At 38.2% G+C, this 20,289-nt stretch overlaps 1 protein-coding gene across 1 annotated transcript in view; it reads right to left on the reverse strand.

Annotated features, from left to right (window-relative positions):
- LOC139741026 (probable G-protein coupled receptor CG31760) overlaps positions 1 to 20,289 on the reverse strand; it is a 139,150-nt gene that overhangs the window by 33,731 nt on the left and 85,130 nt on the right. The window contains exons 5-6 of the mRNA XM_071651615.1: positions 17,403 to 17,512; positions 7,959 to 8,173 (exon numbers count right to left, since the gene is read on the reverse strand). Of these exons, the coding sequence (XP_071507716.1) occupies positions 7,959 to 8,173; positions 17,403 to 17,512 (325 nt within the window). The remainder of the gene's footprint in view (positions 1 to 7,958; positions 8,174 to 17,402; positions 17,513 to 20,289) is intronic.

The raw sequence follows: 20,289 nt of genomic DNA on the forward strand, positions 1-20,289 counted from the left end.
AAGCAATTATTTTATTATAACTATTGTTCACATTTTGTCTATCCAACAAAACTTGACATTGATTACACTGATTAACATTTTTAAATTGGTTTTTTCTATAATTATCTAGTTCAAATTTTAGAATTGTTTTTTGTTTCATCTGCCAATGGCCAATAATGCCTTTAAGACGAATTCCAATATTAAAGGTAGGGAAGGAAAGTCAGATCATTACGACAACATGTACAGTTTGTTTGCTCTCTGACTGCCTTCACTATTTTAGTAAATAATTATGGCCAAGCATGCAGCTCATCTATTTTTTCTAATGACTGTTACATTGTAATAAAGTATGACAAATTTCCGTTTCTGAAGAATAAATTACGTCATACAGGTATTTCATTACACGCACGCTGATTGCACAGGAAGTGTTGTCTCTGAGCATAGCCAAATAATTGGTGAGGAGTATAAGGTCATTAACTAATTAACACTTTCATTGACGTACGTGCTAAGAAGACGGGTTAACGTACTCTGAGATGTGCAGGAGTTCACCCTCATTCACGGACCTTTAAGTGTATTAAGCTTTCGGCGGCGGTTGGAAATTAATTTACGGAGAAGTTGGGATCATCGGAGCTCAGCGAAATTGTTCGCGATTAGCTGCCAACATTAATCTAATCAGACCCTAAGCTCCGTCTTCTCCACGTTTCTTCCTCCCATCTTATTCCTCCCTTCGCTTCATCTTCTGCATCCCTATCATCCTCTACCTAGAGAGTGTCACTGGGTCGCGTCATCCTCTCGTGGTTGCTTCCATTCGCTCTATTGAAGCTATCTTTCGCTCACTCTCTCTCTCTCTCTCTGTAAGTTCTTTCTTGTTCTCTCTCCCTCACACACACACGCACACACACACACACACACACATACACAAACACACAAGCACATACACGCACACACATACACGCACATACACACACATACACAAACATACACACTTGTCTTCTTTCAAATGTTTCCTCATAAGATATCTGCCCTCTTTACGTTGTGCGTCCTGTCAAAACCAAGTGTTGCAGGTATATATATATTTCTCTATCAATCTTTTTTTTTCTCAATTAGTCCCATTAGTAGCGCCCTCACTGTCACTCAGATTTCTTTTTTTTTTTTCATTTCAATTCCTCATACGCTTTTTAATTTTGTTTTAGCTAATCAGTCCCCCTACGCACATCCCTATATCTGTCGACCTGTCTGTTTGTCCGTCTCGTTCTGTGATATCTCTGCCATAGGTTAAAATCCCATCTGAGCTTCAACTTTCTCCCTGATGGCGATCATCATTCAACTACGTTGATCTATCAATCTCGAGTGAACTGTCTTTTGGTGGTGTTACTTTTATGCCCTCCTCTCTTCAACTGTTTGTCCGTCTATCTGTTCTCTCCCCCCCCCCCCTCTTTCTCTCTCGCTCGCTACCCACACTGTCCTCGACACTATTGACTTTTCCCCAAGCAGATGCCATCGCATCCTCGCCCGAAATGGTATACCCTAATATGATTTCAGATAATAAACTTATCTTGGAGCTCATCATCCTCCGCCGCGCTGATTTCTTCATTACTAACGCGCGTGTAGCTACGATTCTATCGCTCTAAATCACCGTGACGGAACCACCACCAGTTCCGCGCAGTCGCGACCAGCCGGAAATTACCGCAATGCCTCCTGATGATATTATATCAATATTCCAAGCCGAGAATCTTCGTAATGCGACAATTTTTTTGCCCAACGAGTACCAATAACCCATCGATATTCAGTTTGACAATAATATTCAGACTACCCACTTTTCCCTTTCCATTATATGCATTTATTTATATTAACAGAGATACAAAAGGACATTTATATACATGTACTACACGTTAAGAACCCCTTTGTGAATGATGTCAGGCCATATCTTGTTGTGTTGCGTTGTGTACGTTTTATGTGTGTGTGTGGTTGTGTGTGTGTGCGTGTGTGTGTGTGCTTGTGTGTCTGTGTATGTGTATGTGTCTGTGTCTGCGTATTTGTGAAACACTGATGAGGGTTCGTTAATCATCTGAAACTGAAAAAGAACCCGCGGTTTTATTTCCTTCATAGCCAGCTAGTAATAAGGTGATGATTTCATTAGAGGGGAAAAACAACCAACTTGTTTTCCTTCCTCGCATTCGAAATGTTAATTGCATCAGATTACTGCCTAAGAGGTTAGCGATCTTCATGTTCGGAGGCGCGGAAAGAGATACGCCACAGCCGTGCTCTCTGATTGTCTGCTTTAGCCGTGAGGTTGGGAGACCTGCGTTTCCCTAAAGTGCGGGAGTTACCGGCGACTGGGTGTCGAGTTGCAATGGCCGTGAATCATGGGACGAGATGAGCAATGTCCCCGAGTAGGCTACTGACATACGAGAGATCGCCAGGGCGATATGATTGCTTTAATATCGCCATCTCTCAACGGCGGTTAAAGTTTCAGCGCTTGTCAACTGTCCCCGCGACCGTCCAATCTTGTTTTTCTCCCCTCTAAACACCAATCGATTTCTTCCTTTCGAGCTCACGTAGGATGCATCGTAACGTGCCTTTCGTTTGCTTTATGCGCTGATAGGTATATAATGACAAGCAAGCGAAGGGACGGATCATAGTCTTTATTCAGGCTATATATCATTGTATTTTCCCAGTTTGTTTTTGTCCGTTTGATTTTATTTTGCTTCTTTAGAAAAAAAACCCAAAACTTTTACCAGTGATATTGAGGTCCATCGTACTGCGATCCAGACGTTCTTTAAGTCTCAGCAGACAATATCACTATAGAGAGGTCATCGAAAAGAACATACAAGTCTGCTGGAATCACCACAATTGAGACGATGTCAGTGATCACCGCCAAAATGGATAATAGCGGTATTAATTAATCAATTTATTAATGAATTGCCAAACCATTCAGTTCTGTCTTTATATCGTATAGATATCTTTTTATTGTTGTTAGTTCCAAAGGATGGAAAATCATCAAAGATCACTTGATTTGGGTTTTATGGCGACTTTTCAGTGAAAAAAAAAAGTTCGAATTATCATTTTGTTTTCTTTTGAGTTTGGTAACCGGTATCACCATCGGGCAAGACAGTCTCAGGCACACAAAGTTAAATTCATACCTGCACACACATATAATTAAACTAGATAAGATTTACACCACAACGTGACATACTGATTGCAATTTCAGTTGGCCGACCAGATACAAACTGCATAATCCTCGCGCACTCGATCGTCTCTCCCATAATCACTTTGACACGGAAATTTATGAAATGGGCTAATAACGTCAAGGACGACAACTTGGGATTCCATAACGCCATCGAAGATTGAGCGGATTAGACGATGACACTTATTATTCGCTGATCTACCACATCCCCAATCTGGGTCGTGAATTCCATTAGCATTTTGTCGTAGGTCTCCAGGCCCGTGGGATTCTAGAGTACGAGATGGGATAGAAAATGAAGTAGGTTTTTTAAGGTCAGAAACCAAGTTCTTTGTCCATTTCATCCCTTGCAGAAAAAAAAATGTAAAAAATTTCTATGCAGTTGCTATAGCAGGGCGAAACATATCGGCAGTAAACGTAAGTATTCAGGAAAAACGATTAAAAGAAAGTCGGATAGTCGGATAGAACGATTGCTTACCCCCATTGTATGTGCAGAATAACGTGTTGAACCGTTAACCAACGAATGCTAAAAATTACTATCAGCAATTCGGGAACGTCATTCGTAAATAGAATAGTATTTTCCTTTATTACAGTGTTGTGTTGATTTTGAATAACAAATATACATGTTAATGTAATGCATAATGTTAATGCATTTTTGTTAAAATGAAAATAAATGTCCAAAAAGTGAAACTATCGTAATCCCCACGTGTTGGGGTAAAAAGGAATTCGGTCCACCCTCAATTCATCGGGCGTTTTATGCGATGTTCCTCATCTTTATTGATTTATTTTATCTATTAATTTATTATAGGGTGGATAGCCCTTTCAGCACAGCTGATTTTCAAAGGGGTCCACTTGACATACATATACAATTCATATAAAAACAACAACAGCGATAAATACACATTAAAACATGTACACCATAACTGGGTATGAAATCATTGTAAAAAAGACTCACAGTCGACAAATTAATGTGATTCATTTAAATTATTTCAGAAGCAAAAGAAAAAAATATATATACACAAAATGACTTGCAGTCGACATATTGATATGATACATTAAAATTATTGCAGTAATAGAAATAACCGGACAAAAAAACCCCGATAGAAATATACTCAGAGAACTCGACTTAACATAACTAAATACCTAACCAAAATACTAATTAACGACAACAAAATGTGTTTGAGTGTATATATATATATATATATATATATATGCATATATATCAAATTACAACTTAAAAAGTCTGAATATCATTTTTCATCTTCTGAAAAAAAACCGATGCATATCTTTAATGTTCCGGGTGACCAATGTCAATGAATTAAATAAACTTGAATTTACATATAAAAAACTTCTTTTCATAAAATTTGTTTTAGGTTTAGGTAACCAAATTTGAACATGAGAAGTACGGAGTTTATAACCGTGATCTTTTAAATGTATTCTTGACGAAAGATATCGTGGTGCAAATCCGTACAAACATTTATGCAACAAAATCACATTTATTCTTTTCCAACGAACATATATTTAAAGGACAAGTTCACCTTCATAAACATAAGGATTGAGAGAATGTAGCAATATTAGTAGAACACATCATTGAAAGTTTGAGGAAAATTGGACAATCCGTTCAAAAGTTATGAATTTTTGAAGTTTTTGTGCAGTAACCGCTGGATGAGAAGACTACTGCAGTGTGTGAATAACTTAGATGTCACATGCGTACAACAATATAATGAAAATATAAAGATAATTTCACAAAATTTCATCTTTTGCAAAAAGTACACATTCCCCCGACTCGTTACCGACAAATGTTATGGGTAATATTATTCCCCCTGCCTTTAGAAAGAGTCAAGTCAAGTGCTCTTTTATTATGCGAAAAAAGTAAAAATATTTTGAATTGTCTTTACATTTTCTTTATACTGTTGTACGTATATGACTCACAAGTTGTAGTAGTCTCCTCATCCAGCGGTTCCAACACAAACATTTTAAAAATTCATAACTTTTGCATCGATTGTCCAATTTTCCTCAAACTTTCACTGATGTGTTCTACTAATATTGTTGCATTCTCTCAATCCTTATGTTTATGAAGGTGAACTTGTCCTTTAATAAATACCTGATTTGCTAAACAATGTCGAGGTTCTTTCTAAATTATCTACCTTTAATACAGTACAATACGTAAAGCCCTTTTCTGTAAAACGAACAGCCTATTCAAAGTGGACTTTGCAGCATTACTCCATACTGGTGAGCAATAATCTAAAAATAAGATTGAATGATAGAAAAATACAACATTTTTGCAACTTATCTTATCTATCTAATAGAATATAAACGTGTATTCTAAATTCAATTGTTGTGCCCATCAAGATTTTTTTAAATTGAATACTAAACAAATACTTATACTAAATTAATACTAAACTATAGAAATCACTGGCCATGAGGCATACACCAACAGATCGGTTAAAAGATCTTCCATCTCTTGACCCTCCTGTTGTTTCCAGGACTGAGCATAATGTGCTTTAAAAAAAATCAAACATTTGATTTTTTTTTTAAAGATTGTAGTGTGTGTTCTTGCGCCTTTGGTTTGTTTTGTCTTGTCTTTGGTAATATTTAGTGTTTCCATTAAAGGCTATTCCCTCGTTTTCTGTGTATACGATTCTAGAGTTATTGGTGTTAACGTGTGTTAGAGAGTATAGTCCAAAAAAGGATCAGACGCTTGGTAATTTTACTATCATTGAATGCTATCAAATAATTGTTTTGTGATGTCAAAAATGTATATGTCATATGATTTATGAAAAAGGACAATGCTTTTGTTCTGATCAATAAAATCCAGAAATACACATAACAGTGCTTCAGATAAAATAAAATGTATTGACAATAATCATAATGATTGATGTGTGAAATCTAGACAGCATAGTCGAAGTAGCTTTCCATACGATGAACTTGCTCCTATACTCTTTGATCCTTTTTTTTCTCCAATGCTTTTTGTTATATTGGTTTTGTACCTTTATTTTCCTAAATACGTTCTAACCAATGTGCGTCATCAGTTATTAGTCGTTATCACAAGGACGTAAGTGTCGAAAGGTCTCAAACGAATATAAAAACAAACGCATCTTTAAGTGATCGACGTTCTGATAAAAATGCCCATTTATTGGCCATCAGAATGGACCGTATGCCACATCCATTTTTCCCCATCGTTATTCTCAGGCCCCTCGTCGTGAGTAAATGAACAACATCCTCCGAAGCCCGTGAGAGTAAATTCTCGTATCACCCGATCTGTCTATATGAATCGAGATTTCCCGGCCGAGATAAAATATAAACAAACCCCACAAGAAAACACATCAGCAACGAGGTAAAAAAAAATCTACTAAGCAAAGAAGACACGAGGAAATATGTCCTTATGCTTTATATTCTCAAGGATGCCGTCTCGTCTTTCCAGCACAAATGGACACGTGGGATTTGTAAGAAGCCCGTTTGTATTTATTTTTTGTTAATGTTAATTTCCCTCTCCTCCGATCTTATCCAGACTTTTTACACTGTCGCCAAGACTCTGTCGCTGATTTGACACCCTCTCAGCTTGATATTTTTTTTTCTTTTTATTTGGGAGGGTCAGTCGTGGGTGACATTTTTTTTTCTCGCTCGCATTAAGACGTTACCTATGCTTGAATTATTCAGTCTTGGATGCACTAGGTTGATCTCAGGGAATGTTCCCTGCCGTTGTTTCAGGGAAGATCGACGATGTTTATGATTACAGTTAAGGGAGGAGGGAGAGTGGAGAGATATTTGCATAGAGTCGTTGGTAAATCTGTCCAAGTTTATTTGCTGTGTGACAGCAATGTAGGACCAAATCGGTAAGGCTGACGATCGGAGCAAAATGTGTTAATTGATCAAAATAAGCTTTGAACCCTAATGGACGGCCAAATAGCATCGGGAGAATATTATTATTATCATAAAGAAGCAAACAAATCGACAAAACACACTGAACTAATGGTTAACAATACACTTGGAAGTCTTCGAGATCATACGTCATTCTTTATGGTTTTTGAAGTTTGACGACTATGTAATCAGCTAATGCTATACAACATCTGCGGGGCATTAACTCGAGGAAAATCGAATTGTCGGTAAAATACAAATAATGGACTTTCATTTGGATAATGTGTATATTGACCCGCCTTACACCGCTATGCAGTGTAATCGTTGTAGCAATTTCGGGAATGGACGGGAGTAGCTGTAAGCGATGCTAATTCATTGCCCTCGGTGTTCGATGTATCTCATCACTTCACAGTATTTTGCGGTCGGTCATTTTCTTCGGCACATTTCGGCAATGAAGGGACTGAATCAATGTTTACCGACAATCGGCGCGCGCTCGGACAGACAGGAAAATAGAGAAGTTTTAAAAACTTGTGCGTAAGGTGGTCTGTGTTAATGTAGGCGAATCCCCTTAGTCCTTTCATAATGATCCTACTACGGTGTTTGATATTGAACACTTTAATCCAATGTTCGCACTCTGAAACATTTTTTTTTTCTTCTTCGAATGCAAAACCTCTAGCCCCGAAGTGGGATCACGTCTAACAATTCTCTCCGACACGATTAACATTGTCCTCCAAAGAGCGTTGTCACAGAAAGTTCTGCGTTGCTATTGCCATTAGTGTGACGATAAATTTGTTCTGGTCCTGACATTGCCTGATGGAAGCTGATTTACAGGACCAAAACTCATCTCCAAAGAGAGAATCAGGAACAGTGGTGATCAGCCAGTCACGGCGGAGCTTATAAAAACCCGTCACCATGGAAATCTTCACAGAAAAATACCTACCGATATTCGCCGCGTAGTCCCACCAGTCGTAGGAGCACTGCTCGGCCTTGAGGCCCTGCGGCGACTTGCCCATCTCCACGCTCGGCGGCGACATCACAGTCCGAACGATGAGATAGAAGAGGGACACGGCGATGATGAGGCCGAGTCGCTTGATGAGATCCATGTCGGTTATCCGCACTCGAGCAGCCGACCTCACCCGGAACACCACGGATATTCTGAAGAGAGAGACACAGTACACAATCTATTAGCTGTGCACTACGTATAGTTAGTAAAGGTTTCGGATAGCATGATTGTGTCCGTATAAACACCTCGATTCTACTGACTAGAAATTAGAATGTTGAATTGCTTTATTTACTCAGGGTAGCCACTCCTGTAAAGTAAAGCGTTCTTCTCCCAGAGGGACCTGTAATGAAAATCTCTCTGGTATGAAGATATGGTCACTTATACGCAGGGTTAACCCGTTGAGGACAGACCGATTTTGCGCTAACACGCATTTTACCATAGACACTTACTTGAGTATACTCGGGACGAGAGCAAGTCATGGATAAAACAACGATGCACCTATACCGAGTGAATTCGAAACCCAAGATCTCCCTTTACACGATACGTTAAGATCCTCCTATCCTCTCAACCACAACGCTCTCATCCCACACAAATTAAACTACGATGGACCCGTTGGGGCGGCTTTGGCTAAGAAACATTTAAAATGATTGCATTCATATGAAACAAACAAAGTAAGACAACCAGAAACAAACAAAAACAAAAGAGAAACCAACTCTACTGAAGATGAGTTTCTTTCAAAGTGAAATTTGTGTCACAGTTACATCCGAAATCTTCTTTCTAGTGACATGCTGATATTCTCATGCATTCTGGTGACATATAAAATATCCCACTCACACTGTTTTATAGATACTGCGTGCTATTTGGAACAACGAAGTTGTTTGTTTGTCGTTGTTGTTGTTGTTATTGTTGCTCTTTGAATTAATTAGACCACGAAGAACATAACGTGTTTAACTATGCCGTAAAGTGATGAGAAGTGATGAAAGTATGGCTTGCACATTGTCACGTTTTGAAGCAAACTTTGCAAATGTAATGCAGAAAGCATATCTGTTTGTTTACCGATATCTTTGCATTTTTTTTAAATCTTTGTATTCGCATTTCGATCTTATATCTTCTTGAAAAAAGAAAGAAAGATATGTTATACTAATATTGCCAACTTTTTCTTTTCCTCAGGTCGAAACTTTATCAGTAAGTGTCCGGAGGCGAACGATCTAAAACAGGTCAAATATGATTGTCTGAAAAAGGAGGACAAAAAGCAAAATAAAACCAAGCAAAACAGACGCACAAAGAGATGGAGGTCAAGGAAAAAAACTCCTTCTTTTAGATGTTTTAGAGGTATTTCGACAAACACGACGAATCACAAGGGTCTTGACCGCAGCGTGAGGGGCTTTCTGTTGCAAAAAATCGATGAAGGAAAGGCGTCTTCGGTAAATGTTTGTCAGACTTGCACTGCGTCCCACTTTGGTGTAACGAGAGAAATCCTCTGACGACCGAATCGAAACATGCAGATATATAGAGGAAGTCGGTGCTAAGAAAGCGGCTTTTAGACTGATCTCAACGTCGAATGTGAAAGTGTTGGCCTTTATTACGATTTTGTTAGCGCCATCCTCACTTCCTGGACTTAAGTACTGGAATGAACTCCCTACGGAACTTACAAGCTGCACCACTTTAACCTCATTCAAACGAAAATTAAAACAATATCTTTTGAGCAGCTACGGCATGCATATTGTATAGTACTTGTTGCTCAGTATTTCCTCCCTTGTCTATCTCATTTATCTTCTAGTAGTAGTCCGATGGGATCCTAACCATGTACATTATTATTCTTCGATCAGTCTGCCTGTTGCGCTCTCTAAGTTTTTATTGTTACACTCGATTGTTGGAATTCTTGCGCGTGGCAGCTGTCTGTTACCATGGTCACACGGCCTGCATGGTTTAGGACCCCGCTGGAATTTGACACCTGAGCTCCATTGTCCTTGTGTGTATATTTTATATTCACGACAAAATTCTTTTAGCCCACCTTCCATTTATGTATTTATGCCAATTGTTACGTCATCATCTATACCTCCACACCCACTTAAATCCTTACAATCTCAGTCGTTGTTCTCTCAATGTCCTTGCGGCTCTATACAAGCTTGCTTTTACGCAGGCCCCATCATATTTTTTTCGCATTATGATCTCAGTTTAACTCGCATGTATACAGACCTTGTGTATACCAAGACAAACTTTTGAACATTCCGGTGAAGTTCTATTTTGAATTATGTTCTGTATAGATTTCGTATCAATTTATTTTATATTGTGATATATGTGAGAAATATGAAAATAAATTGAAATGAAATGAAATGATAATTCTTTTTTTTTGTGCGCTTTTTAGCTTCCTTTTGAAAAAAACAACAACAACAACAAACAAACAAACAAACCCTCAAGTTGAATACTGGAAACATCTATGTCGGTCAAATATTTCTTTTTTTTTATTAGTGAAGAAGCCAATTGATATCTTTGTTATTTTTACAACCTCTTTTCCATTCTACAATCATCTGTTTTCAATACCTGCAAACATCTCGGACGTTTGATAACAGAGATAGGCATTTACAACAAACAACCGAAAGTTCGACCAAAAAAAAAAAAAAATAGAAGTGTTTTTCCCTTTTGAAGTCTTATCTGGAAGCAATTCCATTCGGAAAAAAACTGTTTGTGAGCCCACGCAACTCTGCTAGAAAAAAGAAAGAAATCAAAATAAATGAAAATAGAAATAAAAGACATGCATAAACACGTGGTCAACTCCAAGGGGATCGTTTCTCACAAAAAAAGACGAAATAAATGCAGATATTTTCAATGTGTGAATTCATTTGTATAATAAGTGTTGTTGTCTGTCTGTCTGTCGGTTCGTTTGTTTTTGTAATGCAATACTACTGTTGATCCACACAAACACAAACGCGGGGAATATCGAATTGTACAGATTATGCTCCGCGAAAGTAGTAAACATTGAGTAAGAAAATGTGCGTCATTTACATCGGGATTGTTTGTGATACTTGCAACAAACACAATGCTCATGGACAGAGCACGTGTCCGATGACGTTCCAGCGATAGAGTGCATGACCATGGCTTTCTATTTATAACTACACGTTATACAAAGCTCACTAATTTTGAATTCAAGTGCCAACGGATAGAACGAAAGTATAGCTGGACAAAATAACTGTCCGAGACACACGACATACCATTCAATTATAACACAATGATTAGTTGGTAGCCCTCAGCAAATCATGTTTGAGGGATGTGCAAGGTTTATTCGATATGACTTCATCCATTCTAATTCTGTTTGTCTTTACCACGGGCATTTAGCTCCACCTATTTGCACTGTTAATATTTGCATAAAGTTATTTGTCAGAGACAAAATCCCAGAAAACAGGATCTAGGGCGAAAATGTCTTCAACATAATAATACACAACTATAGTCCCCCACATTTGTTCCTAATACATAATTGGCCCCGTTTACTGGTCCACTTTTGAGGATTTGTCCCTGCGGACCTGTGTAACACGTTATTTCACCATTCTACTTTGCAAACTTAACGTTTTTTCAATGCATTACGTGATGTGCTGTGTCATGTATGTACTTGGAATGCACTTTGCATGCATATTTTAGGCACTTAGGGAAACTTCGGGCGAGCTCTCTGGATGTCTGGAACAATTTTTGTAAAGAAATTGATATGCTTAAAATTTGAATATGTAAGAAAACCAGACTATCGCAGGAATTCATTCAAGTTGGAAAGGTTATAGAATGAGAAAATCATCTAGACGCACATACTGCACACATGCACATGACACTGGACAAGCTAGATGAAAAAACAAAACAAAACTAAACTAAACAATGGAGTAACACCTGTTACTACAAGACTAGTGTAGTGGACCACAAAGCAAAGAAACGTTTGCCAATATTCTGTCGAATAATACAATCACCTACATTGATACCTGCTTAACGGCAGATTTTATTGTAGGCCTTGACAAAGCAGGGTGCTGAACAGCAACAGTCAATGGGCATGCACATGCTTGATTGTCAGCCAACGATAATCTGGGGGGTGTTTCATAAAGCTGTTCGTAAAGTTACGAACGACTTACGAGCGACTGGTGATCAGTTCTTATGCTGAATTATGGAAATTCTGATAAGTATAGCACATCAGAACTGATCACCAGTTGCTCGTAAGTTGTTCGTAACTTTACGAACAGCTTTATGAAACAGGGTCCAGGTCTTCATTGACTTGTGTAATTATTTATTGGCATAATGAAAGAGCGGGAATTTTTCTTACATTACATATTGTTTGCTTTGATAATTAATTACACTATTTCGCTATTGAGTGGATTATAATAAATGATAAACTCTGCTCAAATCACCAAAGTATCTTGTATATTATTCCTATGGTACTAACAGAGTGAAATGTATGTTACATGTGTTACGTTTTATCAATAAAAATGAAAATAACTCTACATTGAACTGAATCAAATTGAGTCGCTTCATACTTCATCCAGCCACAAATGATAGACGAGCACAGTTGTGAATGAATGATAGGAGCAACTCTTAAAAAAAATCATCAACATCAATGGATCCACTATAGTAAAGGGACATTCCAGACGATTTTCATAATTTCACATCACGTAGTACACAAATCGACAACTCCATTAAAAACCACTGAGCAAGGATGATGACATAGGAGGTTCACATATTTCAGAAATGTAGCAGTGTAATTCCATTGCAATATCGCTTGCTTGCGAGTTCACCTGTGTATAATCTATGCATGCCTTCTTCTTTTGTTCTGCTTCCTTGAGCCCCAACTCATACATTTTTTTGGTGACTCTGCCATGTCATCATCCTTGTTCATTGCAATTTGCTCTAAATTTTGAAAATATTCTTATTCTTCATCCCAATTAGCACAAATTCTGAAACTCTGTCCTTAGTATAACAAATTCATAGTTGTTCAAATGTAACAATCTGAAAATCATCCGGAGGTCTCCTTTAAGTTGTTCTCATTCGGTGTTCTGGATCAAGCGATGCAGATTTCTTTTTCTTCTATTTATTCATGGTGACTCTCGGTGATCTTCCGAGGAACAATATTAGTCAAGTCTCTATGCTGCAAGCACTCTGACTATCACTGATATGTCTATTTTTGGCTTGATTTGGTTTGGTTTTATCTGTCGTTTGTTCCATCCTCTTGAACTCGGAGGTATTTGTGACATCCACAGGTGTCTACTGTACAATATCTAGTAATGGCAGCGACCTTCATTTCTGAGGTCGCGAGAGAGTGAGATCAGCGTGGATTTCCTCTTCTTTTGTAATACAAATCGGAGTGCCCGCGAGTCTGAAACGCGAGCTGTCTACCGCACGCATACAGCCACATCATAGCATAATAATAGGGATGATGAAAATGAACATTGTGAATACCAGTTTCTCACTGAGGGTCAAAATATCAAAAGTAGACAGTCCACAGTTTTGCTATAATAAATAACCGTTCGATATTATTCACTTTACGCTCATGACGTTACAAGCAAGTAAAGAAGAAGATGATAATGATGACGAAGAAGAAGAAGAAGAAGAGGAGGAGGAGGAGGAGGAAAACAGAGACCAAGAAGAAGAAGAAGAAGCAGTATAGTAGTAGTGCTAGCAGTATTTAAAAGAAACTAGTAGTAGTAGTAGTAGAAACAATTAGATAGAAAAAGAACAAAAAAGTGTGATGCAAAGGATCATCAAGCGCAACCTATACCTTACAAATTTTACTCTCAGTTTGCTCATTTTTTTGCCAGTCATGTCGTTTTGACATTAAAGCCCGTGGATTCTGACAGTGAAAGTACGAAGTAAAATGTCACGGAGAGTCGGTCAACCCAGATTGACGAACTCTGTGCAGCACTGAGATAATATCTCCACGGCGATGAATAAATGAACGATATCGTGTTCTTCTGTTTTGTAAAAGAGTAGCATTTGATTGTTGTGTATACTCAAATTGGCTATCAAAATGTCAAAATGTCAAAATGGCGATATTTTCCTTTCATCACATCTTGCAATTGTTCACTGCATCTTTAGTTTTTACTCATTTATGCTATTATCCACTACAGTCATCTTGTAGAGAAATTCTTTATTAAGCAGTAATTTATTTTAAAAAAAACTTCCCCTCCTTTATTTCTTTCTCTATCGTGAATGCTGTGTGGCCAGGTTTCGAGATGCAATGACTTATCTTCTTAGTTCGACCAAAAATCGGTTACAAAGAGGTTATCATCTGGATTTCTATGCTGAAATGAGTGGGCACATTATCCTCATCATACTTGGGAGATCAGTGGGCAAAGGCAGGAATTGATCGATCATCTTCATAAAAGATGCAAGCTGCTAATCACCAGATAACAGATAAGAAAAACTAAAAGAAAGTGTGGAGGGGGGGGGGGGGAACATGATTTTAAGGTCAAAGGTTGCGTAAACACGTTCATTCCCATGACTCACTGCTGGACGGGAAAGATGTGCTCGGAATACAGCGGTTGATTTTTGGATCATGAATGATTTAGGTAGATGTGCTCTGTCTAGAGATATCGAGAAATAATGATGTCCTCAACATACACAGGGTAATCTATCAACCACGAGCTCCCTGGTGATACCCATTTCGGTGGACAGTTAGTGCTCTGTAGCCATCTGCCACCATCAGCTGTATAAAATGTCTACGCTCGTTGAGGGCGGTATACACGGAATACGTTCTACATGTTAGCTTTTACGGACCTAATCAGATTTATGCATTCGTGAAATACACATATAAATATCACTTTCTAGGATGCTGGGTTGTTATAATCATGAAAAAAATGAGCACCTCTCCCTGCCCTCTTCAGGCGCGATTAGTTGCTCATTTCATTTATTTAGCAATCAAACTAATCAATCACGAACTACTATGATTATAATGATATGTTTTAAATGGATGTCAGAATGATCTAGAGTAATGCTCAGAATGATGATGATTACGCAGTATAAAAAAAAATTGATGAAATAGATTATGATTCTCAGGGGTTAGTGGGACTCAGTAGTGGTTCTCACTGCTCCCTTAAAAGCCATTATCACTGCACTGATTGGACCCTGGTAGTGTAATGTAGGGGGAATGGGGGGGGGGGGGGGCTACGACAGATAGTGAAGATTCCATTCTTTTTATTACGATTTTATCATAAATTCCCCCCTGTCGAGTGCACTCAACTTCTTGAAAATGAGAAATGAGACATGGCTAAAGTCTTCTACATAAGCGTAGGTATTATCCCAGTGGTTTAAATCAAGATGCTCGTCGACGATAACATTTCTGACAGCTTCGCCCGCGTGGAGACCACGTTGAGAGTGTAAAATTGATGACAGAGGATCGATGGCAGAAGATGGCAAGGTAAAGTATGCCATAGATGATAAAGATCCTCGCACTACATCAATCTGGGACATGTATTTGAGAATAGCGGGTCTGTGAATGAGCGGAAATGAACATTAATAAATCATTCTGTGCGCTCATCTTTGTACAAACTGTTATCACGCCGCGCGGACAAGTCTACTGATAGATACGTTAGGTAAAGAATCTTATTTATCAGTGCATACTTTATGAAACAATGGCTACAGTTTTGAGATGAAACGTGCTGTCTGCAGGAGAAAGAAAATGAGAACCTGTAATGTACGAATTTGAAGTGCATTACACAATTGAATCGTGGCGTGTTCAGGCAGAACATTCACAAGACTATGTTTTACTCCAGATCAGTACGCTTGCATTCAACTCGAGCAGCGCCTTTCCTTAAACTCGTTCAGAGTCCTTTTAAATCACGTGGTCCTTTTCTCTCCCCCCCCCGAAAAAAAATATCATCGTTAAAGTTGCAATAGCTTGCGATTGGAAAGAAAAAGAAAAGGAGGGGGAAAAAGTCCCTCGCAATTGTCTTTGGGGCTGTATGTATTCACTGGCGCTTCTCGCTCTAAGGAAAATGATAACGTTAGTAACGGCATCTCAGGGGCACGAAATCAAATCTATTTTCACAAGGCAAGGTTGTGTAAACCAACTCTGGCTGTTATTTCTCCAAATCACTGCTCAGAGGGGTTGTTTAATGCAAGGCGTAGTCTAGATTTTAATTGACGACGCGCGTCACGACCGCATACCCCGAGGATACGGTTACGGCCTTTAATCACGATCGAAAGGGGGAGGCTACCGCATTTAGACTTGTCTAATCTCATTAAGGGTCTTGTAAAAAACTTATTCTCCAGATCAATACGACGCGCTCAAGACAAATATGAATTGGTTTTATGAGATGCAATAACTCCAAACGGGAATCAATTTGCCATCTTCATCAATAAAGCGTTGGGAATTATGAGAAATATGCCCCCACTGAGGCTTTCATCTCCAATCCGGCGATCGCAGCAAAGTGTGATATGCTCTCATACACTTTATGTAAATCATAATCAAGCGGTTTCCAAAGACAGAACGACAGTCATGAACCATCGAAGTTCAATTCAGATTTCGTATGCATTATCTCATAATACATGAGAGACAGAGCACGTCATAACGTCCTGTTTTTGTATCGCATTAGGCCCCGCTTTTCTGAGAAATTATCTTATGATTGAAACAATTCTGATTTAGTGAAAAAAATTACCAGCGAGAGTACTTCAAAGAAGTATGAAAAGAGCACGGACTAAAGAATATGATCTTAGGTATATATTAAAGAGAGGGAAAGTTAGAGAGGGAGGGAGAGAGAGGGAGAGAGAGTGGTTCATTGCATACTGTACATCCGTCCTATTCACACTCTACTTTGTGTATATCTATACAATAAAGTTAGGAAAGCCCTACTATTTAGCTTCCCCTCCGTTATCAAGATTATTAAGTTGATATCATGCATCTTTGCTTTACAACGTATCATGTTGGCTTGCAGTCTATTTTGACATATTTATAACATGTACATTTTTTTTAAAGCAGGATATGTTTTGTACATTCATATTCTTTGCTAAAAATGAAAATGAATTAGTGAAATGAAAGTTTGAGTATACAAATACATACATAGTTTATAATTTAGTAAATGCATTTGCTTTCTGGTACACAATCAAATCTCTCTCTTACACACACACACACATACACACACACACACACACACACACACATTGCACTCATCGCTATGACCAAGATACATGTTGTACCATTATTCTCTCATACAGACATACACGTATATATACTTGACATACAATGACAGGGGATATGCTCATAATGTTATACGTCTTAGGATGAGCTCCACATTTACGGTGTAGCTATACCTTGAATTCCATGTTATAACCAAAGGCAGCTGATGGACAAGTTTTGTGTTTACAATGCAGGAACCGTGCAGGCTTTTGGCGGTTGGCATACATTATTATACTCACCTCCACGTTTTGAGGAGAAGAGCGCCATATAGCGTTGAGAACCCGACCTCTTTAAACCACTGCATTAACGTACACCTCGTCGCCGTGGGAAGGCCATAGCCCACAAGTGCCTGATGGCAGATGAGAAATAGAAGAAAATTATTACAGTTTCATACGAAGGAATCTATTACACGCAGGCATTTCGTCGCGTAATATGATTTCTCACGATCGATTTAACTCATTTCTAATCTCGTGGGTTCTGTACAAACTCTAGGGGGGATTGCAAACTTGGAGGGAAACGACTTAAAGTTTGCGTGTCCCTTTTGCAACCCTGAAAATTAGATTCCTTTCATAAGCTGGTATGTTATAGAGGTAAGTAATTCAGACTGTACCTCAGAATGACAGAACTAGAAACTTCTTTATGACGGAGGGGGAAGAAAAACTTTAGATTTTAAGTGAATTTATCCTAAACAACTCCCCTTCCCCCTCAAAAAAAAAAAAAAAAATCCAGCCGTCCAAATGACCGCTGTTCTTGGTAAGAAAGGGGAACGTACGTATACCCAAGAGACATGCGGATAATTTTGCATTTCTTTAAAAGAAAAAAAAATACTCTTGGGCCCATTACCGTAAGATTTCATACGCGATCTTGGGAGACATTATTCTTTAACCATATTAAATTTCATGACGTTTACAAAAAGGGCTATAAGACCTTTAAAGCTAAAACTACTAACAAAGCATCTGTGAACTGTGGATAGGGTTCGTATCTGTTGGTGTCATGCAGAGTATAAACAGAGCCAAGCAACGAACAATCTTTGTTTGTTTTGCTTTGACATATTTTGCTTATTTGTTCGTTATCTGGTATCTGTTAATATTCAAAATGTTTATTACCATTTCATTTTTTAGGGTGCGCATACGAAATTTTGACCAGAATGTGATGTTTCATAAAAACTGTGTGAATTTTTCTTTTTTCTTACACTTTAATTTCCCATCACAATCACTATACATGAAGCCAACAAATTAATCGTTGATGAAAACATTCTTATGTTGTTGGAAGTTCTTTGCGGATGATGAAAAAATACTAACCTGACATCAAGGTTCTGATAGTTACCAAAACATTTCATTCCTGTTAACATTCCTATTTTTATTTCACATACAAAAGAAGATCAGGAAGACAACGATGTATTACGTATCATTGCTATCCGGCAAACTTTAAAAAAAGCAGATATCAGCTAAAAAGATGAGACTAATAATGTCACGACGATATACTGCAAATTAACAGTCGAAAATGGGAAACAAAGCTTTTACAAAAAAGCATATAGAGCTATGTTTCTTGTTAGTTAATACTTGCCATAATTATGTATATGCTACATAACACAAATAATATACTCAAATACCCACGTCATACAAACGGACTGATTACAGAGGGGCCTCACTGAGTGAGATGGGGCATACTATTATGTCAGTCGGGGTTATTACACAAAAGCATCCACCTCCATTTCTGTTGAGGAGAGGCAAAGTAGCTCTTTAATAATCATTTTGACCTTATTATTATAGGAATCTTTGATTGAGGTTTCGTCAGAGACCCTGCTCCTTCTTCATTTTCCTTTGTCGGTTCCCAAGGGGGGAAAACACACAAGAAAACAGAATTTGTGAATGCTCGGCTCTCTCTCTTCCCCTATAGTTTGTTTCCGATTGAATGCAAAGATGTGTTTGCAATGTAAATTGGTGATGTTAGCCACCGCAAGTGGCTGTGAGCTCTCCGCGTCGTCATGAATATTCATGGCGAACGCCATTTGCTCGCTCGGAATATGTAACGAGGAAGTGAGTTATGCTTGAAAAAAAAAATGACAAAGAAAGTTCCCACAAAAGGTGACAAAATTCTGGGACTTTTATTTTGTTCTGTTTTTTTTGTTCGCCTGGCAGAGTGGTAATCCGTTAAAATGACCTTAAACACCCAATGATTAGTTCCGTCTCGGTTCGAAGGCGGGGATTATACATGAAATAATTGCTCCTGGCAAACGGCCTGTCACCATGAAATCAAGAAGGATTTGGAATAGGAATGGAATATGAAAACAAACAAAAGAGCGCATGGCTTGTGTAAGAACATCCTTGAAGGCGTCGCATGGATTTTGTTTTCCCCAAATTATTTCTGGAGCATTATGCTTAAAATAGGAGTTGATGTATTGCCTTCAAAAAGCTTTATTTCTATCAGTAAATAATGTGACCTCTAACGCCAAGGCTGCCGTCTCCTGGAATGAGCAACGAGAGACACAGGGTACAGAAAAGAAGATCTAGACTCATATCTCAATAGTCAAACAGATCACATCACAAATTCATACTGATCTACGTTTAGATATACGGCATTATACACAACATTCACGCGCACATCATTATTAACAAACAGGTCAAAAGTGGCTGAATACTTATAATGAACAAATCTAAAATGTTTGCATGTAATTCCAAAGAGTGATGTGATGGCACCACCATCAGCTCACTCATTTGCATGTTCATATTAGTTTTTGGTTTGCCCCCCCCCCCCCAAAAAAAAAAAAAAAAAAAAAACACACCTAAAATTAATTGAATGAAATATAGCAAAACTTCACAATTTCCATGATTTCAGAACTTCCGTAATTCTATCCTTAAAGAATTTATCCGATTTTGGTCGAATTTTCAGTGTTGTGTTAATATGATTACATGTTTGTTTACAGGCCTTGCACTGGTCTAGAATTGTCCTCTAGGTATACACTCCGGCACGGAAAGCTACAATCATCTAGTAGTGATTTCGACCACTATGACACGTTAGTCAGTAGAGCTGTCATTCCGCAGTTTCCAGTTTCCTCTTTATCTCTCTATACCCAACCCATTTTCTCCTTACTGAAAGGTTTTATTTAGGCTTTACTATACCCCC

The sequence above is a fragment of the Diadema antillarum genome, unplaced genomic scaffold, assembly GCF_040938485.1.
Source record: "Diadema antillarum isolate AM-2024a unplaced genomic scaffold, OU_Dant_1.0 seq00000897_RagTag, whole genome shotgun sequence".
Classification (NCBI taxonomy): Eukaryota; Metazoa; Echinodermata; class Echinoidea; order Diadematoida; family Diadematidae; genus Diadema; species Diadema antillarum.